The sequence below is a fragment of the Passer domesticus genome, chromosome 20 (genome assembly GCF_036417665.1).
Source record: "Passer domesticus isolate bPasDom1 chromosome 20, bPasDom1.hap1, whole genome shotgun sequence".
In the NCBI taxonomy this organism is placed as follows: Eukaryota; Metazoa; Chordata; class Aves; order Passeriformes; family Passeridae; genus Passer; species Passer domesticus.
Genome location: NC_087493.1, coordinates 10,143,631 through 10,169,913, shown reverse-complemented (window position 1 = coordinate 10,169,913; position 26,283 = coordinate 10,143,631). Strand labels below are relative to the sequence as shown.

At 46.7% G+C, this 26,283-nt stretch overlaps 1 protein-coding gene across 1 annotated transcript; it reads right to left on the bottom strand.

Annotated features, from left to right (window-relative positions):
- Nucleotides 1-1,937: 1,937 nt before the first annotated feature.
- METRNL (meteorin like, glial cell differentiation regulator) lies at nucleotides 1,938-25,989 on the bottom strand. Its single transcript, XM_064395527.1, has 4 exons — nucleotides 25,729-25,989; nucleotides 19,794-20,182; nucleotides 3,553-3,612; nucleotides 1,938-2,903 (listed from the first exon to the last, which is right to left on the bottom strand). The coding sequence occupies exons 1-4, from the start codon at nucleotides 25,839-25,841 to the stop codon at nucleotides 2,587-2,589; spliced, it is 879 nt and encodes a 292-aa protein (XP_064251597.1). The 5' UTR covers nucleotides 25,842-25,989; the 3' UTR covers nucleotides 1,938-2,586.
- Between the last annotated feature and the right edge of the window lie 294 nt (nucleotides 25,990-26,283).

The window sequence follows — 26,283 nt, the reverse complement described above, 5'->3', positions numbered from 1 at the left end:
CTAAGGAACAGATAAGTCAGCCTGCTGCTTTTAAGAGGAACTCAATTATGCTAATTAGGTATCAAGAGGAAGCCCTTCATCTTCAGAGAGCTGCAGTGGTAAGAGAAGCAATGCTTTGCAAGCACCTGCTCCACCTCTGTCCTGAGTCACCTCCAGCCAGGGTCTTTCATTAGGTGGCAACAAGCCTGTCCCCACATGACACTGCATCAATATGTCATTTGCCTCTCATTACAGGGTGAAGTCAGCACATGTGAGCAAAGAGAGTCATTTTTAATCCATCCTTTCCATCCCTGACTCCTCTGCCAGACGAGTCAAGCTATAATCATGTTTCAAAGACTTAAGGGTGAGCATTTGGGCGCTGGATTTTAGGGCAGTCAGTCCCTATCAACCTCCCTCTGTACAAAGCACAGGGTGCAAAGGGTATTTTTAAATAAAAAAAGTCTACAAACAACTTAAACTGCCATAAAAATTGAACTGCAGCCAAAGGTGGAGCTCCAGGGCCAAAGCCTCCCCAACTGTTTGTATTTTGCTTGCACTGTCCCCATAAAATACTGGCTGAACACTTAATTCAGCCTCTTCCCCTTGCTCCCGCAGCCTTGCAGGGGAAGATGAGAGTGGGCAGGTTGGAGACAATTCCAGGAACATATTGTTCTTCTCTTCTCATCCTGCCAGCAGTCACTCTGTGCTGGAAAAAGCTCACGAAGCACAACAGGAGAGGAGAGGTGCAGGGCTTCTGAACCGCCCACTCAGCTGTGCTCAGGAGTTATCCCAGTGCTAAATCACTTTTTTAAAAGCCTGAAAAAGGTTGTGTTGAGATCCCCAGAGGAAGCAAGGCCACAGAGAGAGACTGGAGTGAACCATTTTGCCCCTCTACTGGTGCTGGCTCTTTTCTCTTCAAATTCCAAGCAGGCTGGAGGGAACCTTGGGCTGCACAGAACATGCTGGGGTTGGGGCTTTGGCTTACAGGAGGCTGAAAAGCATAAGAGGTCAAAGCGGCAAATAGGTGGGTGCTAGATGGGATTAGAGGTCCTTGCAGAAGTAGTTACAGTGCTCTGGAGCCTCTCAGGATCACCTTCACATAGCTAAAAGAAACTCTTCTTCTCCCACTGGTCCACAGAATAAATCCTGCTGGGAGGAGTTCACAGAAACACTTGCAGAGGGATTTTGGTTTCACTTCAGGCCAGTATTTTGGTACAAGCTTGGGGCTTTTACCCCATAAGGGTCATGGGACATCTCCTTACCATCCATCTCAGAACCTCGTGCACCCACCCAGGACCATCCCCTGAGCTGCCCTCCCAAGTTACACAAAAGAGAGGTGAGGGATCAGGTAGAAAGCAACACTGAGTAGAAACTTTTTATTTAAAGTACCTGACAGCCTAAAATAAAAGTTGGAGCAGTGGAGAATGCTGAAAAATGAATATGGGCAAGAGATGAAAATCCTTGTGAAGGCAAAATGTGATGAGGAACAGCAGGACTGAACAGAGGGGAGAGCTCCTGTACCTCCCTGCAGGGACAGAGCCTGCAGAGGTGGCACAGTCTGATTCAAGTGTTTATTTCTCACAAGGTGGCCTGGCCATGTCCCCCAGGACTCTCAGGCATCAACAGTCACGTCTTGCCAAGCTACCACACTTAAAAGCTTCAAGCTAAACATGAAGGGGCAGCCTGCCTTTGGAGCCAGTCCCAAAATAACTCCACTGGCATCAGAGAGAAGAACACTTAAAGCCTCGCCTGCACACATGTCCAAAAATCTCCAAAAATAGCTCTTCCTTCCCCTTTGAAAAAAACTGTGGTTCCCAATGCCTCACAGGAACTCTGGTTCTGCTCAGTGAAGCCACAAAATAAGTGAGCAGCCCAGAACTGATCTATGAGCACATCTGGACTAGCTGAGATCGGCCTTAAGAAGAAAGAAAAAAAATAAAGATTTTAAACAGCATGTGTCAAATCCAGGGACCTTTATTTCTCTGGAATGGAAAGAATTTGCCAGCCTGGACAAAAAATTGCAGGTGGCAATTGTACATTCTTTCAAATTAAAAAAAAAAAAAAAAAAAAAAAAACAAAACCAACACACACACATAAGAGTTTGGCTCCATAAATTTCTGTCATAAGAAACAACTTTGAATTGTACACCAAGCTTTTTACAAAGCATCAATGTTAAGATGTTTTACCGTGCTCTATCACATTCTTGGCCATTTATACAGAATACGCCATACCAAATGCTACATCAGCTTAAGACATTTTTAAAAATTAGTATTAAAAAGATACAAAGGCATCTTGGCTTTCATTTGGGTTTTTCTTTTATTAAGACATGGGAGTTTTCTTTGTTTGTTTTCCTAAGGAAGTCACTAAAAAAATATAATAACTTAATTCGTAAGGACAAGATTGGTTAAAAATCCAGCCTTTCTTGCTTGGCAGCCCTCTGAGCTCGTACCTCTGTTGCTTCCATGAGCCTGTGAGCACTGCAGGCTGTGGGGTCTCAGCCTCCAGCTCTGTCCAGCCTCAGTGACCAGGTTTGTTCAGAGTTTCCACTGCAGCCAGGAAACATTCCTGGCTAAATGCTAAAAGTGATCTTCGGCCAAACAGGGGGTTTCAATCTGGGCCAATCTCACACGGGTTTAGCCCTTTGTCTTTTGCCTCTTTGTACATCCTTTGGAAGTCTTTGAAACGAGGGGCACAGCCTAACCTGGCCTCCCCAAAGTGCATACGTCCCGTGAAAAGGAAGTCTCCATCTCCTGGCTTCACCCCACATTCCAGCAAGGTCTTTATTTGTCCTCTCCAGTTCCCACTCTCCCCTGTCAGCTGAAAGACTTTGCTCTTCTGCCTGTACAGTTTGTTGACACCAACGTGAATTATGGATTCTTGCTCTTCTGCCTCGTTCGTTACGTTTTGAATGGAGCCTCTGATCACTGGAAACAGAAAAGGGTTTTAAGGATTAATTACACAAAAATGCTTTGGAAGATGCTGCTCCAAACTCAGGCCTGTGCAACCAGGGGAACTGACTTCACTACAGCAGCCCAAATTTTGGTCCTTTGTTATTCTGAGAATTAAGATTATCCAGTAACCTCCAGCATATATTTGCATTTCTTATAGTTTATATTTGTAATCTGTCCAGAAAAGGGCACCCACATATTTAATTTAAACAGAAGAAGAATTACATCAGAAAAATAGCATTAATCATGAAGAATTCTAGCAAGAAGATATGTGCTAAATGCTCCCTGACAATGTACTTTCTGTTCTTCAACCATTACAGATCCAGCTAATGCTAATTTCCCTTTTTAAAAGGGAAGCATGGACAATTAGTGAAACTTTTGGTGTTTTGTCAAGTCGACCAACAAGAAGTAATGGCCTCTCCTCGATGCACCCAAATCCTTGACCTTGTACCGTGGTTGCTGTGTCACTCTGTCCACCCTGGGGAGGTGCCAGCTGGGCAGGCACTTCTGAGCTCCTCAGAGCTCTCCACATGCCCAGCACCCTCAGACCACATTCACTGCCAGGTGTGAGGAGGGGTCTGTTGGTGTTTATGGGAGAAGAGGGATTGGGAAGACATCAACTCACCGAAATCACTAGTGCAGACAGCCAGGAGGACCTCAGTGTCACTGCAGGGTCGGCAGGGAGCTGCACAGGAAGGCTCACAGTTAGCAAAGGACTAGACAGCAGCAAATAAATACATTGAAATAAATAAACCATTTAAACTAAACAAAAACGTGGCTGACAAACACAACACGGGCACAATCACTCCAAAGATCTGTCTGGCATCTCCACCAGCACAAGAAGTGAGGGCTAACCATAGTTAACCCTGGAGCCTCCATGAGATTTTTGTACCCAAGCAGGAATAGGGATCTCTTTACCAATCCTGCTGGGATATATTGTCTAGCGAACATTGCACACACTCACTGCACTTATGCAAAATCTATTTTGGTTCTGGGAGCATTGGCAGGGCGCTCTGCTGTAAATTCACTCCAAAACCTTCAGATCTTGTGTCTTTTATACTCTGATGGCAAAACTTCTCTCTTGCAATTTCTATCAAGTGTTGTTGGGCCATTTAGTCATCACCACATCAAAGATCCAGGAGGTTAGAGAGTGGGGGGGCAAAGAGGGGAGGGAAAAACCCCAATGCACATGCTGGAGGGCGTTGAGGCAAAGCGGAAACTCGAGCCCATATCTGCTTGAGCTCAAGCAGCACAAAGACCATTTCCTGTCCTGCTGGAAACATTTGGATATCTGCACTAATCTAATCAATGCAAGAATGTGGCTCCTCTTTGTACTCAGCCAGATATTTCTGAGGGGAAGGTGCTGTAGTTGCAGTACAGATGTTTCTATAACACCCTGTTGAGTTCAGGAATTTGCTTATTATCAGCATCTGCCCTGCCTGGCCATGCTCAGTGAGTCTGCCCATGGTGGCACGAGGATCAGAGCCTTGTCTGTCACCTGGTGTCATCTCAACACATCACCCAGGACAATGGAAACCCTGGATCAGCACAGGCACAGACTCCAGCAGAGCAGGGCTCCACTGGAGGTGACTGGACAACGAAATTCCATCACACTGCCCATCACCAAACTGCAAACTGAAGCCACACCCACCCCCAAAAAAATTGGGTTTTGAACCTCAGCATCTGAAAACACTTAGTTTGGATTCCCAAACAGTCACAGCCTTCCTCTCCCCCAGCCCGCTTCCCAAAGTTGATCCATTGCACTTAAAAGTAGATTTAAATTTGTCCACAAGACACAGCTGGTGCCTCCAATGCTCTGCCACCTTCCTGTCACACAGCACAAGCCACCCTTTGACACAAGACATGGCAAATCTCTTCTTTTTTCCAGGGACCCAGAAAGGCAGTGATCCAGAAAGAAGGATTATTGAACCAAATCCACCAGATTTGCTCCAGTCAGATGATTCATACCCAGTGTATCACGCTGTTTAATAGGATTAAAGGAAAACATAAAATGCACATTTCTGGGCAGGGATATTTGAAGGAATAATTCAAGGAGCTTAAAAAGCCCCAAAAGAAGAGACAAGGAATAGGCAAAATAGCATCTGGAGCAATCACATTTCTGTAAAGTTTGAATACCTCCAAAGCTTTCAGAAACAAGCCAGCCTTCCCTGCCCTTCTTTCCCCACATACTACTTCAGCTCTCTTTTTCAGAAAAGTTTGGAAAATGTTTAATATAATGAGAAATGCAGAACCAGATGAAGCCTGGACATAACTGGAGAACTAGAATAAATTCAGGCTAAAGATACTTCAAGTTTTAGAAAAGACCTTTAAGATCACTGAGTCCAACCATTACTCCAGCACTGCCATGCCCACCACTAACCCCTGTCCCCAAGTGCCACATCCACACAGGTTTCGAGCACTTCCCTGGGCAAGTCTCAGTGTGTCAGTCACTAAACATCCTAATACAGATTTGTTTCATTCATGGCACCTCCCAAATCCACCCAGGGCAGAAGAAGTCACTCTTCCCCAGGCTCCCTCTGTCCAAATGAGGACCTGACTTAGATCAACCACACAGAGGGAACTTCCACAAATCCCACAGCAGTTTCACATGGACACAAGCTCCAAAACAAAGTACAGCTGATGGACATCCTCTAAACCCACAGCTGGATTTCAGATATTTCATTCTGGAAAGACCTTGTCATAAAAAGGCATCTCAGCCTTTTTAAGTCTTGGTTGAGACCAGACACCTCTGTAGTTCATCCAGCCCCATCAGAAAATTGAAAACACCAAAATGACTAAGGCATTTCTGTTCTCCAAAGGAGAGCAACACAAGCAACAGCATTAAAGATGAAAAACAAAATGCTTTAAAAGTGGTTCCTTCCATTTAAATAGACTGACACAGTAATAAATCAAATGAACAAACCTCCGTGTGTACACAGAATCAAACCATTTTAATTGTGGACCCTAGGCAAAATCCTGCAGCCTTTTTAAATACAAAGGGAAATTAAAAATGCTCAGCATTGCTCACACTAGATCATTACTTAAAACCTGCTTCAGGTCCAGCTGACTCACAGCAGTGTGGTGGCATGTGAGCTGCTTTAACAACCATTCTCCACCAGCCATCTCTGCAACTCCAGACAGATGAAGACCAAAAATCCTCTTCTGTGGGACAACTCCCACATCTGCACTCACAGAGTATCAAATAAATCTTGCAAGTGGCAAAAACAAGGTATGGAAGCACAGATGGAAAGCAAGTTGTGAAGGATTACTGCTGAAGTAAATGGACCATTAAAAAGCAAATAACATCCACTGACTACAACCAAAGCCTGATTTCTATAAAGGCTCATAAAAGAAAATAAATCCTTCGGAGGTGGCAATGCCTACACTTTCTTTTGAATCACAGCCATGAAGGAATCTGTGTGTTTAACACAAAAGTTCATGGCTTTAGCTGCAGTTCAGCACTCATTCCCTTTGGATTGGGCAGCAGGTGCTCTGCTCCACCCATAGGTCAAAATAACACACACACCTCAGGCTAGAACAGGAAGCAACCTTATAACTATTAAAAAATAAATTTAAAAAAAAAAAAAAAAACAAGCCCAAAAAAAGCACTTCACTCATGCACAGCAGGTGAAGATGTTCATTTTCTGGGGAACTGGGCCTGGTTGCTAAACAAGGCAGCTGTGTTTGCCAGATCCTGACTCCCTGGGGATGTCTCGAGGGCTGCCCAGGTCCTCACATCCAAAAGCAAGCCTATGAACTTGCAACAACAACAACAACATCAACGTCAGCTGCTCTAATTCCTTTAAACTCGATGAGCCAAAGAGCCTTAATTCATACAGCAGCAGGAGAGAGGTGGGGGGGAAAAAAAGCCATAGAAAAGCAACATTTTACTGAAGTCCTCCAAAGCCCAGATGCCTCTAACTCAGCTCCACCAGCAGTGGCATAAAGCCTGCATTGTGCACGTCGGCCGCCGACTCTCCTGGGAGTGCCTTTGATGGATTTTGACAGTATCCTGACCTGGAGTAACCTGAGGCAGCCCTCTCCCTCCAACACCCAGTGCCTCCAAAGGCCTCTCTATTCACCTCCCCGCTGAGGGAGATGTAATTACATCATTCCTCACAAGCCAGCAGTCATGTCCCAGCTGCTTTGAGCGATTTGCCCTCTGAACCTGGTGTTAGCGAGGAGGACGAGGCCATGCTAACAATAGACCGCACTTGTTGGCCAACAGTTTCGTCAAACACGTTGCTGGTCCTCTCCTGGACCTCTCCACAGGGAGGCAGAAATGCTTGGTGAGAGAGGGATGTGAGAGATGCCAGCCTCAGGTGGCCCCCAGCTCTGCCAGCACCAGGGAGCTGGGCAGCCTAGAAAGGATTTTTCCCCATATTGGGGATGATTTGAGCACCCTTTTAGTGCTGCAGATTACACTCTGCCCAAAGAGTGGTGGGAGGTGTGGCTGGCCTGTCTCAGCTCACACACACAGCTCCAGTCCTTCCTCCTTTGGTTTGTGAGCACACAACCCTTCTTTCCTCGGAAAAGAGGAGGTGGGGTTATGGAGGGGCCGTGGTGGAGGATGGCAGCTCCCTGCAGGACACATGGAACCGAGACGTGCTGGCTCTGGCTGCAGGCGTCACACAAACCACATGAAGGGGCCTGGTCCTCTTTTGAAACATTTGTGTTTCAACAGCCACCCGTGGGTCTGACTGACCTGACCTTACCCCAGAACCAGCTTCCAACCCACAAGAAAGAAGCTTCTTCTGCCTGTCCAGATTTTCCTCAACACACTCCACACGTCACAGCTATCAGAACACCCTGCTGCAGGTCCCTACCCACCATCCCAACACTCCACTCAGAGAGCCCAAAAGACTTTCTCCATCCTGTCCCCAGAGAGGCTGTGCTGAACACCCACCCCTGAGCCAGCAGCACACACAGGAAGAGACACATTTTAAGCAGAAGTGAAAATGTTAAACACAAAGTAATTGCAGAAAACCACTTCACCGAGGAATACCCTTTGGTTTCGTGAAGCAGCGGGCGCACGCGTGCCGTGTGGTGAAGGTGTGGATGCTGGGGGAGGAAAGCTCAGAGCTCTCTATCTGCTCTTCTACAGCACACATCACCCACACCTCAGTACTTCTGAACAACCCTTTGATGAGCAATCAGACCTTTTTAAGCATCAAGAGCTACCAAGGAGGTCCAGGCAGGGCTGAAGTGTTGTTTTCTGTTCGTTTTTCTGATTAAAACGAGTAGTCTTTTCTCTTCAACACATTCAGATGGGTAATGTTGCAGGTCCTGTACAGCAGCACCTCCAGGCACACCTGTGTGGGGCCATGACCCATTTCCCTCAGCCTGACATCAGCATGAGTTCATATGGAAGAAAAAAACCCACCCACACCTTTCCAATTCTTGCTGCCAGCTCTGTAAGTGGCAGCCCTTGCTGGCAGCACCCAGACTGGAAAGGGCATCATAGGATGAGTCTCCTTCCTGGAAACACAGAGTGCAGACTTCCCAGAGCACATGATAAAAATAGAGATGTGGTTTCTCCAATAATGGTGCATTTCTCTGTTATTTTTCTGAGTCCTAAGCAAAAATTATGATGTCTCAACTGATTACTGGATCAGTGATTTAGATGAGAGAAAAGAGCTTAGGGACAAACATCATATGAGCAAGAAAAAAAATAATAAATCTTGCCCTGATCCTGCTTTAACTAATTACAAAGTGGAATAAATCCTGCTAATTATTTCTGCTTACTGAAGAAGCATTTCTTCCATGAAGCAAACCTCTCACAGCTCATATCCCAGACAAAAAAAAAACCTGCTTTGCAGTGGAGGTGGACAAGAATTTGGTAACCACTCTGGTTTACCAGGCTGTGACTAGTCCTTTCCTTTCTTGATACACCTCAACTTTCCTCACCACCTCAGAAAGCTCTTCCTGAGCAAGCCAAAACAACACTCAACCTCAAAAGCCTCACAACCAACCCCCACACTGAAACACCACCCAGAACTACATCAATGCAGCTGCACTGTCAGTGCACCTCGTATTTAGAAGGAACTGGAGGCCAGCAGAGCTGCATCCAGCACACCTGCATTTAACACAATACCTGCAGCCACACAGCGAGGGAAAACAGGGCCAGAAGACACAGAGCCTGTCCACAGCTGGGCTGGAAATTACTGACACCCTGTCACAACACACAGAGGAGCTCTCTCATCACCCCTTTGTTTTACAAGGTTTTCCTGTCTTTGGATGGGGTAGGATTACAGGGCTTTCTGCAAGCACTGCACTTTTTCCAGCATGTCAGTAGGAAAACAGCAAGTCAGGGAACAAACAGGAGAGTTGGGCTCATCCTGCTCCCAGCCCTCTGGATCAGTAAGCCTCAGACACGGGACCACAGAATCACAGAACAGCTTGGGACAGCAGGGACATTAAAGATCACCTCATTCCCACCCCCTGCCATGGGCAGGGACACCTTCCACTATCCCAGGCTGCTCCAAGCCCTGTCCAGCCTGGCCTGGGACACTTCCAAGGATGGAGGAGCCACAGCTTCTCTGTCTCAGTAACCTCAATATCCTCAGAGCAAAGAACTTCTCCCTAACATCTAATCTAAATCTCTCCTTCTTTAGTTTACAACTGTTACCCCTTATCTTATCATTATCTACCCATGTAGAAAGACACTCTCCCCTTGTTTTGTTAGCCCCCTTTAAGCACTGAAGGCCACAATGAGGCTGTGCTTTGATAAATACAAGGTTAATGCTGTGAGAAACATAACGAGAGCTTAGTGCTCTTCTGAAGGCAGAAATGTTCATCTCTCTGTTTGCCAGAAAGTCAATCTGAGCCCCTGTGCTGAGCAGAAGAGGCAACTTGGGATAAGGATCATGGGCACAGACACAAAACTCAAATATTCCCTTCTTCTTACAGCCAAGATTTGGTACAGGACAAGGTGGTGATGGAGCAGCTGAGACAACATCATGATGCTGCAATGGACATCCTTCCCTGACCTCTCTGTATCAAGGGACACCAGTGGTTTTAACCCTCCAGAAAAGGAAGTGTCAAACCCCATTCCTTGCCTTCTAACACTCAGTTCAACTTGCACATATGTAAGAGTATCCAGAAATAACTTGGAAAATCTAGACACTGGCCAAGAACAGTTTAAACCTGCATATAAATTTAATGAAATGCAGATTTTTGCAGGCTGTGGCATGGACTGTGACAATAGAATCGAGTCAATACCACTTCCTTCCTGCAAAGAAAGAATAAAAAAGCATATTGTAAAACCTCACTATTAGAGATGTGATGACCTTTGTGTTCTGAGAAACGTTGGGACAAGAGATCATAAAGCAGAAATTTATCTTTTCACAGAACTGTCTTCCAAGAGGGTATTAAAGTCCCTAAGTACCAAAGATTAACTATTTATGTAAACAATGTGAGGAAGAGATTTGGTTCTAGGCAAGCTCTGTTTGCAACAGCTTTCAAACTGAAATTGGCTCAGCAGACACAGAGCATGTTAGGATCCTTTGGGATTGATGCTTTTTGCTGTTCCAAGATGCAGCAGCCATTCTAACAAATGAGCTGAAAGGTCAGCTAGAAAAAGCCATTTGTTTAAAATTTAAACCAAACCAAACGGAATGAAAGACCCACGGAGCAGTTTTTATTTAAGCAGCATTAAACATTATTAAACTCTACCTCCATGCAAGACTTGCATCAAGCCAGGAGAAAGGATGAGAAGTGTCACAGCTTCAAGACACTTCTTGCTGTCCCTCCTCTTTCCCCTCTGTGGCAAACCCCAGCACTGGGGTGGGCAGAGACAGAACAGTGACTGGGTCAGTGCCAAATCCCAGCCCAGCTCCTACACTTACCCATTGCATCACAGCTCTAGAAAAACCCTCAGTTACAGTCAAGTCTGCAAGATATTGTGTCCAAAAAGCCCCACTCAGCAGATCAGATGTCCAGTTAAATTCCCCTCTCTGCACTGCAGCAGCAGAGCAGAAGTGTCTGTGCAACCACCCCAGCCAGGTTCCTGTGCAAGCAGCACCTGTACACATCTGCTTTTTTTTTTGTTTTGTTTTCCTCTTCTCCCTCCCTAACTGCAATTAAAGGGAAAAGATGGCAGCAAGATAACTGCTGGGAATTCCTCCTGCTCTACGTGCACAAGACACCACTATAAAGCCATAAAAAAGCAGCTCTATTTGACTATCTCACAGAAAATCCCTCTCTCCTTCCTCAAACCTACCTCTACCGCCCCAGGGGGATGAGGAGTGGGAAGCATGAGGAGAAATGAGCTGCTGGGAGCCAGAGGTACCTCTGGATGGTTGAGGAGCTCCTGTGATCCCCTCTGACCTCAGCAGAAGGGCTGGAGCAGTGTCCCTTGCTGTCACCCAGGAGAACGTGCCAGCACTGCAGCCCTGCCACACAGGACCAAAGGAAATGCTTCCCCTGACTCAAAACCCACCAAGACTTATGGCTTGGCTCATCCCCTCCCGAAATTCACTCTGGAAAGATTTCTGCTTTCTTCTAAAGCAAACATCATGCCAAAGCCTTGTAAAAGCTCACAGGTGAGATCCAGGAAAACGTGAAATTCGGTTTTTGATGTCCTGTTGGGCTTTGTCTCTGATAGCTAACACAGAGCTCAGCTGTCATGCAGTGCTTGCAAGGCAGAAAATGAACCAGTAAGGTGTTTTTCACTCCCATGCCCTGGGGAAATTGTGCAGCCAAGCACTTCTCCCTGCCCCTGCCAGGGCTCAGGAGGGCTGGAGGCAGCACCTACTACCAGGCTGGAGCCCTGCCAGGAACACAAAAGCCTTCCCTCCCTCCTCCTCCCCTTCGGTCCGGTCCATTAATGCCTCTGATGGAGCAGAGGAATAGAATTAAGAAACAAGTGGCTGGTTAAAGATAAACCCTGAGAGTGGAATAATGACAGATCAAAGATTAAGGGAGTCTTTAAAGAAAAAAAAAAAAAAAAAAAAAAAAAGCATAAGTGCACTGGGCTCCACACAGGTTCTTCTCTTTCCTGTTTCTAGAAATCAAATTCTTTTTGGTATGTGGGAGAGCTCTGAAGGAACAAGGCCAGTTTTCATGATAAAACTGTGTTTATTTGGTCAGCCTATTCTTGAGAATGGTTGTGAAGGGGCTGCATCTACACAGCGAGAGATCTTTGATGGTGTGACATTGTCCAGTTAACCTTAAAACCTACCCAAAACTTTTCATTTGTAACAGTAAAAGCCTTGAGATGCATCACCTTTTCTTCCTTAAAATCACACCCTGCTTGGTCGTATCAAGCCCATTCACCAGTTCTACACAGGAACATTTTTTTTTCCCCTCTCAAATTTCTGACACCCACTTGCAGATAGAAGCAATTGATGTAAAGCTAGCAGCAGTTCTGGTGGGGCAGAGGGGCATCCTGTAGAGACAGGAATGACCCTGGGAGGCAGGCAGGGCAATGGAATGCCAGACAAGCTCTGTGTGCATTTCCCAGCACCTCTGATCACTGCAGCTCTCCCAGGGCTTCAATACAGAAAGGATATGGGCAAATGTGGTGATGCCCATTGCAGGAGCTAATGCTCAAATCCCATGAAGGAGTCAGGAGGTGCCCATACAACCCACACCAAAAAAACCTTCCACAAATCTGAACCAGAAAAATGTTAACTGGACCAAGGCTGTCCTAGGGCAGCAGCTTTTCTGAGCCAGTATTAAACCTCCCAAGGCCAGACCTAACACATCACAGCTTTAGGTCCAGGATACCTTCCAAGTATCTGTGCAATATTTCAGTGAATATTTGCTGGCTTCTAGCACAGATGAAGGTGAAAGAGAATTTCTGTCCTGCAAATCAAGACTCCAGCACAGGAAAGATCTGGCCCACGTTTCAGTCAGTGGGAAGAGGAATGCAGCTTCCCCGCCCTCTCATCCCTTCTTTAACTACAGCCTCAGGAATTAGCAAACTAAACAGTTCTGCAGAGCAAGCACAGAGCATTATTAAAGACTGCCAAGCAACTGGGCTGGACTGCAGCTCTGTTTGAGGGACCATCTTTGGTGGTACACAAAGGTCAGGGCAGAGCAGAGCCCCAGCTGCCAGGACAATACACCTGACTGCTTATTGGTTTTGACTGCCCACTGAGTTGAGAAATAAGCTAACGGCATTCGTGGCCAGTCTAGCAAAAATAAGCTATTTTCTATCCCCCTGTCCCCTGCAGCTGTGTATTTATCACTGCAGCCCCATTGTCACCTCCTCTGCCCACTGCAAAACCAACTCCTGCCCGACAACATCAAAGGACAAGCAGGGCCAGAGAAGATGCTGGCAAAGCCATTTTCTTGGGAGAAGGAGAGATTAAATTAGGGAATCCGTCCAGTTTTGATGGGGGTTTTCTTTTAAGCGTTCTTAGTCCAACATTTTTCAGGCCCCAAAACGTCACCCTTGCTGAGTTCAAGGTGATGGATGGGTGTGTGCATTCCCTGAGCATCTGAGCAGCACTTTGAAACCATTCCACACAGGGAAAAAAAAAAAATCAAAAACCTTGTTCTCAAACTCTCCCACCCAGTCAATCATTCACCACAAACCTGACCAATTCAGGCACATGAATAACTGGAGCAGGTTTCCAACTTCTCAAAATTATTCCCACTCCAGGCAGTGTTATAGAGCAGCCAGCCTGACCCAGCTAGGTTCTGCCCCATGACACGTGCTTCAGTGACAAGCCCTCAAAAACTAGCTTTAAATGTGTTCTTTGCACAGTAGGGTTCCGGAATGTTGGTTATATTTTCATGGTTACTTTGTACCATGTTTTGGATACTATGGGAAAAACAAAGTTAGTGTGGACAGGAGGCTCCTGCAGGGAGGAGGAGCACACACCAAAAAAACTCCCATTTGCAATATTGTATCCTAGAGCAGGAGTGTCAGAAGGATCCCTTACACAGCCACTAATTGCAGTGTGTTTGAGAAACTGCAATAAAGTTGTTTTCTGATGTTTTTATCTTAAAACTTGTTTATGACCTTTTAGAGAAAAGTCAAACAAATCATTAAAGCTTTAGGTGCACAGGTGAGCCACCCAGCAAGGTGTGCTCAGGCTTTTAGGGCAGATCCCTCAACTTTGCTGTTTATTATTCATTTCTCCAGCAAACCCCAAATGAGAGGAATGCAGTATCAACCTGCTCTGTGCACTTCATAGAGTCACAGGATGGTTTGGGGTGGAAGGCACCTTAAAAACCATCTAGCTCTAACCCCTGAACCCCAAGAGCCAGGAGTGTTTTAACCTGCACAGAAAACAGGGAGGGGAGAAATACAAAGCAAGGCATTTTCCTCATCTGATGGGGTGGGTTGGAGCAGAGCCCATGCAGCACCCAGTGGTGCTCCCACTCTGCCACACAGAGCAGTGCCAACATCTCAGATGGTCACAATTACTCAGGCAGAACCTGTGCTAGGCATAAAGGTCATGGGCACTTTCAGTTTAAGTGTTCCAAGTGCTTCTTTCCATCGCCTCTTGTGCCCACAGCAGCGAGGAGCTCAGTCATGGTTACCCTGGCACAGAGTGGGCACAGCACGGGCTCCTGCTCGCCAGCCTTGGCACAAAACACCAGAAAGTTTCCACTCTGACAAGAAGTGAAAAATACAGCAGTGTGAGGATGGTGAAATGCTGGAACAGCACGCACAGAGCACTGGTAGATGCCCTAAACTTGGAGACATTCAAAGCCAGCTTGGGGGCTCTGAGCAATGGTCCAGGGAAGGTGTCCCTGCACACTGCTGGACTGTAAAGGTCTCCTCCAAAATAAACCATTCTGTGATTCCACCATCTGCTGCCTCAGGTTACAAAGCTAAGCAGCACATCCAGCCTCCAAGAATGAAAAAAACTCTAAAGATTGGATATTTGTGAGGAACCAGAGGAAAGCATGAGACTAGGAGCCTACAAGGTGGAATGACACAGAGCCCTGGGAGGATACCTGCAGAGACAGGGCAGACTGGGGCCCCACCTCTGCAAACACACACTGCATCAAAGATCAGAAGTCAAGAAGAGTGCTTTAAAAAGCCATTTGTTAGCAGAAACACTGGTATAGCCCAAAGTCTTCTGAGCTTTCTGAATTTGTGATCTGTTTTCTCAGGACAGTGAATTAACAGCATACAGGAAATAGCTGAATACTGTTAATTACTTAACTGGCTTTATCCAGTTTTGCCTTGTTTTTCAGATACCCACACAAGTGTTGTACCTCCTATGTATTCATATTCTGAGCCAGGTACCCAGCATTAATAAAGAAAACATATAAACCAGTTAATAGAATCTGCACTAAATCTGTAGATGCCATCAAGATAAAGGAGCGTTTTTGTTAAAGTTTGACTTCTTTACTACACAGAAGCAGGTGGGTAATGAAAGGGCTTTCAATACACCCCCTGAGCTCTGACAACTAAATTACACACAGCCCCATGAGTGTGCAATGGGAAGAGCAAACTACACAGCTTGAACAAAGCTGGACCCAGAGCTCGACGAGACACTCTTGAAACACAGACTTGAAGTAGCAAAATAAAGCTCCTTTGGTGGGACAGGGAGGAGGATTCACCTTCCTCTCCAAAACTTTTGGTCAAACCTACAGATTCTCATTTCAGATTAGTTGAGCAGAAGGTGAGGTATTCAAAAGGTAAATTATTAGCAAGGGACCTTCAGCTTTCATAAAAATTTAAAGCAAGCAGTCTGCTGTGGTGCAAGGCAGACCTAACCCAGGCACAGCTGAGGAGCTCAGTGGGTCAGAACCTTCAGAAAACTTGTAGGGACTGCATGGCCAGACCACTTTTGCCAAAACCTCCATCTACTTGCCAGTGGAGGCAGCATGGCTGACACTCAGAGTATTTTCTTCCTGCACAAGCAGAAAAGATTAGAGTCAACAGAATTCAACAACTCAAACAAGTTCTGCTGATTCTCCAATGGCCTCAGGCCAAAATGTCACAGTGCCTCAGTTCTTCACTGGGGCAAACACTGAGGCTGCAGAGCAGGAGCTGGAGTTAATGGACCAGCAGTGTGGATGGCAGTGATAGAGGGGTGCAGCCCGAAGCCTAATCTGAAATCAAAAGCACTTTCAGTCAATCATCACTTTGGATATGAAGAGAGAACACACCCATGCAGATGGCTGAATTGTCAAGGTGACCCTTCTCAGGGACTACTCCCATTAGAGGATGTCAGGCATGGCTGCCTTCACTTCCCATCTTGATAAACTACAACCCCACAGAAATGCACATTTTTGACTGTTACTATCACAGTAAAAAACTTCCCATATCAGATGTCAGCAACCTCAATTAATAAAATCTACCAGTATAGCACAAATTCTTCCTACAGTTAGGAAAATTTTGAGACTGTGGTAAGGCAGAGTCAGATTCAAGAAAAGGGTTAAATCCCCAAAATCTAGGAAACTGTTAAGACTGCCCTGTGTCATTCAACTTTTCAAATAAAGGGAAAGGGCAAAGCAGAACCTGCATGTTTTCTACCGAATTATTTGCTAGACTCTGATTAAGTGGGAAAGAATGGCTGCAAACTAATAAAACTTGAGGATTTCTAATTAAACCACAGGCACCCTGCCAAGCATTGTTGATTTGTTGATGCACCCTGCAATGTCAGGACTCTAAGGACACAACAGGTCATTAAAGTATTAAACAGATGACTTACACCCTTTAATCAGCGCTGGGATGCCAGGTTAGGAAGAGAGAGTAAATTCAAGGGCAGAGTACAACAATTATCACCAGGAAACAAACGCAGCATTTAGGGAAAGCGGGGAGAAGTTGTTAGCAAGTAGTTATTGCACAAGGAAAGGGCTGGATTGCTGAGCCCCGCACCTGGGTTTTTTATGATAGGCATCTGAAGCAGCAAGGAAATCATGCAATATTTGCAGTTTTCAGCTCTTTGCCATCAGAAGAAGCACTGCAGCTTCCTCTGCCCGGCACATCTCTGACCCCATCTACAACAGCATCTCGCATCTCTGTCACCTCTTCACACCTACTGCCAGCTCTGCTCAGCTCTGTCAAACTGCAACTGAGACGCAGCAGCTTCGTTTTTCCAGAGCGCAGCAGCCAAAAACCAGCCACGCTTGTGAGCAAGGGACTGAAGTAAGGGTGGTGGGAAATGCAGAACCTTGAACCCAGTTTTCAGCTCCTTTAAGGTCAGCACTTGCCTCTCTCTGCCTTGAGCCTCCCCTCCAGGGAAAAAATCTTCAGTGATTTCAGTGATTGTAAACTCCCCCTCCAAATGAACAGCTCAGTATTTAGTCTGAGGTTTCACAGAAAAACTAGAAGCAGCTCCAGAAGAAAGGAGCTCCACAAGCTGCAAAGAGCCTCAAATATATTGCTCTGTGGAAGCCTCACAAGGCAGCTATTTGGCAGTTCCCCCAGACGTACAGATATTTATAGGAAAATAAAAGTGCTCATCTAAGTGAGTAGTGGAAAGAGTCATGTATGGCATTTTCATCGTGTTTTCACCCTGCACAGCCCCTCCCCAGAGTCCGGGGATCCAAAAAAAGGCAAGAGAAATAATTTAAAATACAATAGAGATCCCCAGTTTGCCCTGAAGACTCTGCTGATGAACTATTAAAAAGTTTCTTCTAGCCAAACAAGACACTTGGAGAATGGAGCAGATTCCCCACCACATTGTTTCATAAGACAGCACTGAAATTTAACCAGTGTCTGTTACAGCTGAAAATACAGCAGTCACTGAAAAAGTGATTTAATGTGCCTATTAAAGAGGAAGGCTGTAATTGGATGCAGTCCTCAGTTTGACTTCTGAACGTCCCTGAAAAAATACTCCCATCAGCTTTAAAAACCCCCAAGATTTAATGTGTAAAGAGGAGCATTTTGTTCTGAAAACACAGCAGTTTGTGCTGGCTTGTGCTGGTCAAGGATGTCAGCAGCAAGTCCTCAAAGAGCAAAGCTCAGGAGAAACCCAGCAGACTGAACCCAGCAGTGACAAGCAGTGTTTCTGTCATATTATTTTACTACATGAAAAAGCAATTTCAACTCTTTTGGAAAATAAAAGAGCACAGAACTTTTCTTAGTAAATCTAAGTGACTTCTCATTAGCCTGTCTGTGTCTCCATCCTCCCAGCCTGACAGAGAAAGCAGCACTGAATCTGGGAACATTCTCCAAATAACTGATTAAACAATGTATTTAATGTCTTCTGCAGTGGAATTTTACTACATAGCTGACATTCTGCACAGTGTATTCATCTTTGCACAAATGATCTTACTGGGAAAGCAGCTCAGCAGAGATACCCCGCTTCATTTGCAGCAATTTGGGATGTAGCATAGCAGTCTGCTTGAAATGCAGAACACCCAATAATAAGCTACCACTTGTGAGCATGGCAAAAGTAAAGGCAGTGACTTCAAATTTAAAATATTTGTGTTTATATTTTTTTGTTGTAATGGCAAAGCTGCCACCTGTCAGTTCCTGAGGTTACTGCATCAGCCCTGAGCCCAGCTCTGCTCAGCTGAGTCCAGCTCAGAGCTGCACAAAAATAAAACCCCATCCGAGCTGGCGTGACAGCATTTAGCACTGGGAGGGCTGCACAAATACACAAAGAGACAATCCAGAGCCTGATGTGGAAAGAAGCCAGGGGAGGGGAGAGGAGGGAACAAGTTCTGCAATCACTTAGCCCAGAGAAGATATCCCTGGAAGATCCAGCTGCAGTTTAATTAGTCACACCACCGCTTATCAAGCAGCATCTCAGGCAGAGCATGTGGCATCAGCACGGCAGAGTCTGGCCAGCATCCATGCAGCTCTTGGGCCACACAGCCTCACCAAACATCGGGTTTACCCCGGGCTGAGTCATCCCAAGTGTGCTCTGAGGGCTCTTCTCACTGCCTTCACCCAAAAGAGAAACAGCAGCCCACATTTCAAAAGAGAAATCTGGTGGAAACAAATCCAGTTCCCCACTTAAAATACCTAAACCTTGAAATCCTTGCAGTCATTTGAGATAAACTACCCTAAATCTGCAATTCCTTGGGGTATTCTGGAAATCTCCCCTCCTAGGTTTTGGGGATAAAAGCTAGAGGTAATCCTGAATGGGTAAGATGCATGAACCAGATATTCTCTACCTAAAGGGAATTCCCCTTTCACCCTGTCATCCTCCACAAATGCCAGTTTTTCTTCTCAAACTGTCTTAATTGCTCAGCACACTTAGGTCACCCCTACAGCCATTGTTCCAAATGCCAGTACCAGATTTTACAGGCTTGTAAGATCTTTCAGTTTGTCCACTCCTATAAAGTTTTAATTGGAGTAAAACTCCTCCCTACAAAACTTGTTTTTCATAATGGTTGAGAAAGAAGACACCACTGTCCTGTAAAAGTATTGAAGAGTTCTGCCATGACACAGTAATGCTCAGGAGAGTGTAATGAGAGCTGAGGAAGGAACACATCATTTTCCTTGTTTGAAATTTTAAAAAAGCCACAACAGAAAAAGCAATAATTAGGTCAGCAAGTAGCACTACTTGCAAAGGGGGAAAAAAACACTGAGGAAAAGTAGTGCCTCCTTGTTCAAATGTTTGTTATTCAAAATATGCAGTGGGGTCTTAAAAATGGAGTAAAAAAGTAGTTAGAAAAGTGTCAGAGCAAGGCTGGGAAGCCCAGGAGTTCAGTCTAGGGTAAAGCTAGCTCCTGAAACACACCCCACCCCTGCAAGGGGAGACTCCTGCACTGTGGCCCTCAGCAAATCACTGGAGCTCAGCCCATGCCACCAGCTTCCAAAACACAACAACAAACCAAAAACCAAATCAATTCTTCTGCAGTAGTTCTGTTTATAAAACATGTCCTTAAAAGCACACGAAACTCACAGCCAGCCACTTTCCCACTCACTCACTCTCTCTGCCATCTGTTACACATCCAATACAGGAGGTGGGAGTCTGCCAGTACCCCAGAACTCACCAGAAGCTGTGTGCAAATCAGCTGCCATCCCCTTGCTCATCAATTCGTACTGGAAGCCTGTAATCTTCCTGCTAATGTCCTGCTGAGGAGTGGCCTCCACAAACAGGCCCCCCTGGTCGTAGCCAAAGCAATACACTCTGCTGGGGCTGCGCTCTCCATCTCGCACCAAGAGTTTCAGTTCTCCAGTTTTTTCCAAATAAATATTTGCTCCTGCAGAGTCTTTGAAGGGCTTTATGCAAACAGTCAAGTGTTTGTAAGAGGCAGGTGAAATATTGGGGCGCAGGTTGACGATGAGGGCTCCCGTGGGGTACATCCACTCTATGGAGCCTTCAGAACAGCGGAGGTAGACCTGCTCAACATCCTTCCTGTGAGACTCGTGGGTTAAGCCACTGGAGGAAGAAAGAAAGAAAGAGAAGGTTAGAGAAATGACAGGGCTAACAATGAGAATGTCAAACCTTCCAAAACACACAGCAAGAAATGCAGGAAGCCCAGGACATCAGCGGGCGTTGGCCCGTCCAGCTCAGCAGCGCAGGTCTCTTGCAACACTTCAACCTTAATATTACAGGACAATTTTAAATCATCCCCCAGAAGAAAACACCAAACCACTAGTAATAGGCTTCAAAATTAAATAGGATATAAGCACATGACCAAAAGTAATTAAATTACTACAGGCTCAGTTAGTGTCCATCAGCTGAGCTGTGCACACTGAGCAAAACACGTAGGCTCAAACTCCCTTCCTGGTGGCTCAATCCAGCATGTTCTCCAGCTCCACAGATCAGACTCCACCTTTTTCCAAAGCACTTTGTTCCCCTTCCAAGTCTATATTCCCAATGGATCTGAAACTGGGAGGGGTGCCAAGCTCACCCTGCAAAGTGCAGCTAAAGCAATGCTCTGTGTGCTACCGATACCCTCCAGCCCAGCTGGGCAGCACCAGGCTCCACACTGGGAGGGAGAAAGAGGAGAGGAGACACCTCTCTCCCTTGTCATGGCTGGGGAAGCACTAAACTGTGTTTTTTTTTGTAGGAACTTGTTCCTCCCCTGCTACCCAGTATCAGGTTTAAGCTCAGTTTATCATTTTCCCTGATGGGCTACAAGCAGACACAGAGCTGTGCTTAGCAAGAAAGAGAACACGTGGCCATTTACCATGGCCAGAAATGAACACCCCAACAACCTTTTCACAGGGACCACAGGGATGGGATAGGAGGGCACAACAGGGTCCCAGGGCCAGCTGCTAAGCAGGATGAGTAGTAAATCCCCATGGCTTGTTTGCCCACAGCCTAAGGTGAGGGCAGCTCTGAACAACCCCTGCTGCCCATCACTGATGCTCTCTACCAGAGTGACTCAAAGCCCTAAAACAAGACTGCAGCTGGAAGAACAAGCTGTGGGAAGCCTGATTTATTGGCTGCAGGATTTGGGCTGTTAGGGGAAAATCCTTTGGTCCCAGTCTCTGTCCTGTCACAAACCTCCCAAGCGAGTATGAGCAAATCACTTCAGCACCAAGCTTGTTTCTGCTCCTCCTGTGCTCTGAGCACCTTGCTCCCAAACACAAGCATCTTTCTGTTACCCTGTGCTTGTAGAGGACTACTAAAACCAGACTCTTTGTCACCTCATGGGGCTACTTTGCAGGATTTTAGGGAAGATTCACAACATTCCCACTTGTAGGCAGATGAATCAAAACAGGGGAAAAAATAATTTTAAAGGATTAAGTGTGAGGTTACACAGGAAATCTGTGGCAAAAACATATTTTAGTGCAGTGCAAGTGATGACATCAAGTCCTGGTTCCTCAGCAGAAACCTCCAAATACACAGTTCCCCATCCCAAAGACATATTTGGGTACTGAACAGGGTCTAAATTCAAGTCAGCACTTAGAAAGTAACTACAAGCAATGTGTAAAAGGGAAAAAACCCAAACCATATGGTTTGCATTTACTGTTGACGTGACTCATTATTGTGAGTGTCAGTGTGACCTACTTGATAGAGGTTACACGAGGAAGCTCAGAAAGAAAAAAGTCATATTTAATAACAATAGAGCCTGCAAACATGTGCTTTTGAAGAATCTTGAAAGCCACATCAAGAACACAGATGAGGAGGAAAGAGGGACAAGCTTTTAACCTTTAGACTCTTGCCCTCAAATTCAGTAGTACTTAACACATTCAGGAAACTTTACTTGCAAAGGGATATTTCAAGTTGACTGTAAATCCACATCTGGTCCACAAAATCAGTTTTCACCACCACACACACATGATGCCACTCAACAGAAAACACAGAAGTCTGTTTATGTGCAAGCTGCAAATAAACAAAATTAAGCAGTGTAAAAGTTATCCTTCAGCAAAGGGGCAGAAAGTTGTCCTCACACATCACTTGTCCCTACTCAATACATCAAAACAAGGACTTATACTGGCACATTCCAGCCTGAGTGCTTAAACAGAAGGAAGACACCACGGGCAAAACTCTGAACTCATGCAGTGAAACTTCTGTTGCAAGTGATCCCAACAACACTGAGGCAGTGAATTTCTGCCAGAGGAAAAAAAAAAAAAAGCTACATTAATTTTGTTCAAACATTCATGGTGTTCAAACGAAAACAGGGTGGACTCTGAAATTATCTTCTGAAAGCCAATTACATCCCACAGGCAAGAGTGATGCCATTAGACAGATACATCAAGCACGAGTACCTGCACACATTAAGCCTTGTAATAAAGGATGACTCAAAAGTTAAGCAGATTTCAAAATACATGTTCACATTATTTAACAGCAACCACCATCATCCAGTAAAACCTGTCGCTTTGCTCGCAGTCAGAATGACTTGTCCTCACTCTGAGGCTGTTTAACACCAGGTTCAGCTCTCACCCATCAGACATACCAGGTCCACACAGCAGTGGAGACCCAGGAGCCCTTTTATTCTCCAAACTCACTGGAGTTTTGGTTTTTTGATTATATGGCAAGGGCATGGGGCAGGTGTTTCATGGTTGCAGTGAGGGATGAGCCATCCACCCATTTCAAATGTGAGCTGTTTATTGGGACTTCTATAACAATCTACAGCTACTTCCTCATACCAATCCTGAATCACTGCATCTGTCTCCTTGCTCTTCTCTCTTTCTAGCTTCAGCCATCCCCTTATGTTTGCCCTGAATAACCTGTTGCAATATCACTGCAGTGAGCTGTTATGCTGCAATGTGGAACAGGTGTTATTTAAAGAATGTTCACATTATCTACTTCAGTTATTTATTTATTCATTCCATTATAGATGTGCTGAAGAGCCCTACAAGCACCCATGTCCTCCCTGCACCCTGCAATGAACACAGGGAACTTTTGCTCCTAAACTGGAGAATTTAATAACAGATGACAGTCTAGAAAACATTAAGAATTCCTCAGAGCATCCACCATACCAAAAGCAAGACTGATGGACAAAAGCAGCCACGTAAGAGCTGAATTCTCCTACAATCACACATGCCAGGCCAGCATATTCTCTCAGCCTGTCACTGAAGCACTTTTGCCCGAAGCATCACGAGGTCATTGCAGCACAAAAACCTGAAGTTACAGCAAAAGTAATAACTGGACACATCATAGTGAAGTTTCTGCTTTCTCCTGGACAAAGGTTTCCTGGAAGCTCTCTGACAAGCTGTTTATTAAGATGCTATTATGGCTTGTACTTAAATTGCAGGTGTCAAGCTGTGCATTGCATCAGATTTCCCTGGAAGCATCAGGGATATCCAGAGGAATCCTTCATCCTGCTCAGGGGTATAAGCTCATCACTTCTCCACAAGCTAATAGGGGAAAAAAAAAAACCCATATCCAGAATGTTTTGGGTTTAAGACTGTTGCTTTTAACATAGACATGTATATAAAGGTGAGAAAACACCTTCAGGTTTACTACAGAAGATGACATGACTCCCAAATCCATCAGCACAAGCCAGCCTATGACTTCACTGTGGGGAAGAAAGACTATGTCTGACATTGAAGTTCACAACTTTTCCTAACAGTCAGGGTAAAAATCACCACATTACTTCAAAATATTATATTTTGTATTAAAAACAAAAGTTCTTTATAACTCATATAACTCTTAGTATCCACAGTGAAATATATTTACTGGTACATCAAATTATTTTCTTTCCTTCTCAAGTGCTGTGTTTTTAGGACAAGTCAGATTATATTGAATGGCCTTAAGGCTGCCAGCATTTCTGACAACACCTGTTTGCCACCAGGAAGGCCTAAGTCAGCCTGGGTTACTTTATCCCCTCCCAAAACTCCAGCCCAACCTGAACTCCAAAACTCTCCCACAAGTAAAACCACCCGGACTAAACTCTGCTCTTCCCTCCCTGCTCATCCAACAGCTTCATCACAATTCTGTCACCACGTCAGCTCACCAGAACAACAGCAGGTGAGTAAATCCAAGCTGGCACCTCCAGGCCAACCCCAAACTCAGTTACAAGATTTCACTTCCCCCACCCCAAGCATCACCCCCTTAGCTGAAACTCGAGGCATTGCTTATTCCAGCCCTGCTCAGGTGACATGAGGGGTCACTGCTTGCTCTAAGAAAACAGGACAAAAATAACAGCAAAACAGGACAGAATTGCAGGGGTTTGTCACCATTCTTTTAAAAGACTTGCTGCAGTACGGGGTGGTAAGGTCCAGGTGAGTAGTGCAGCTGGGAGCCTTGGGAATGCTTTGGTACTGCATTTTCAGGGTTGTTTGTTTGGGGGGGGTGGGGAGAGTTGTCTGGTTTTGAGTTGGTTTTGGGGTTTTTCTGTGTTTAAAGAAAAATGACAAATTAGGAGTTTGCCAGAGGCTTGATCCCTATCAAGCAGACTCATCCTCAAGTGAATTCACTGCTATTAACCATGCATAAATTAGAAAAAAAAAAAAAAAAAAAAAAAAAAAAAAAAAAAAAAAAACAAGTAAATACAAAGCACCAGATCGTTTCAGATAGTAAGAGATAAGAAATCATGATGCTGAAAGTCAATCCAATTGTTTCCCCACTTTGAATTCTCTCTACTCCAAACACCCTATTGATATAGGCTGGCCACACTTTTATGTTAGAGAAAGTCGGATCTGAAGAGTGCATCAGAGTTTGAAATTGCTTTACTCTCCAAGTGAGTCTGACCCAGCAACCCTTGCTGGTTGAGCAGAGCTGCTTTTTTAAACCTATAAAGAGGGGAGAAGGTCACAGACCCAACCACACGCGTTAAACATATTACAAGCAATTAAAGCAAAGATAATTTGGGAGATAAACACTTGAGAACTGGAGAGGTTTCTCAACCGGTGCAATTAGAATAAATCAGCAGCGCGGCCGCCGTGCCAGCCCCCGCTCCGGGAGCTCATCATCATCATCATCATCATCTCCGCGGGACGAAGGAGCAGGGAGCGACCCCGGGGCTGAGCGCCAAGTGCGGGACCGCACGGAGGGGAGGGAAGGGAAGGGAAGGGAAGGGAAGGGAAGGGAAGGGAAGGGAAGGGAAGGGAAGGGAAGGGAAGGGAAGGGAGCAGACAGGAGCCAGCAAGAGCCCCGGGGAGGAGGCGCTGGCTGCGGCGGGAGCGCTCCGCAGGTGCAGCGCATCCAGCGCCGCTCCGAGCCGCGGCCGCCCCGCTGCTCCCCCGGGAGCCGCCTCCGCGGAGGCGAAGATGGTCGCGGGGAGAAACTTCTCCGCGGCGGAGGACTCGGCACCGCCCTCCCTCTCCCAGCCCCCCGAGCAGCGCCGAGGGGAGCCCCGCTCGCCCCGGCCCCTCCATCCCTCCCCGCCCGGGGCCGCTGCCCGCGGTGAGCCCGCCGGGAGGGAGGGAAGCAGATCCGCCCCCGGCTGTCCGCCGCCCCGTTCGCGGGCTGGGCACCACAGCGGGAAAATTCTCCCTTTTGTGCTCTGCATCAGCATCTTCCCCCGGCGGGACGGCCATGGAGGCGGCAGTCCCCGCTCCCCCGTGCCCGGGCAGGATGCCCCTCACCTCCCCTTCCAGTTGCACAGGTCGCTGGAGTACTGAGCCGCGGCGCCGCCGCCCAGCAGCAGCCGCAGCCCCAGGAGCAGCGGCAGCAGCCCGGAGAGCGGGGCGCTCCGCATGGTCCCCCGGCGCGGTGCGAACGCGGAGCAGGCGGCGGGGAGCGATGTGCGCGGCGCCCGGGGCTCGCCTACATGGCGGGGAGCGCGGCAGGGCGGCTACCCCACGCCCGGCTCCCGCATCCCGGCTCGGCGCGGCGCCGCTCGGCTCTGCCGCTCGCACCCGCGGGCTGCGGGCTCCCAGCTGAGGGGCGGGAGCGGCCCGGCCGAGGGCCGGCTCCTCCTCCCCCTTCCCCCTCCCGCCGCTCCTCCTCCGCCACGGCCGGCGCTGGCTGCGCCGGCAAAACGCGGCGCCGGATCGGGAGCAGCGGCCGCCCGCGGCTACGGCCCGTCCCGGGCTGGCCCGAGCCCCCCTGGAGGATGTCCCGGCCCGGGGGGAGAGCTCCGCTCCTGCCCCGCCCTGCCTGGGCTCCCCCAAGCTGCCCTGTGCACGGAAGGGGTGATG

What these genes read in the sequence shown, in the direction of transcription:
- METRNL (XM_064395527.1), bottom strand. Translation starts at nt 25,841, where the DNA reads ATGCGGAGCGCCCCGCTCTCCGGGCTGCTGCCGCTGCTCCTGGGGCTG. An exon ending in TGATTTGCACACAGCTTCTG is followed by an intron (nt 3,613 to 19,793) that starts GTGAGTTCTGGG and finishes CTTCCTGTGCAG; the next exon opens with CTCCCTGCCGACCCTGCAGT. An exon ending in TGTCTGCACTAGTGATTTCG is followed by an intron (nt 2,904 to 3,552) that starts GTGAGTTGATGT and finishes TTCTGTTTCCAG; the next exon opens with TGATCAGAGGCTCCATTCAA.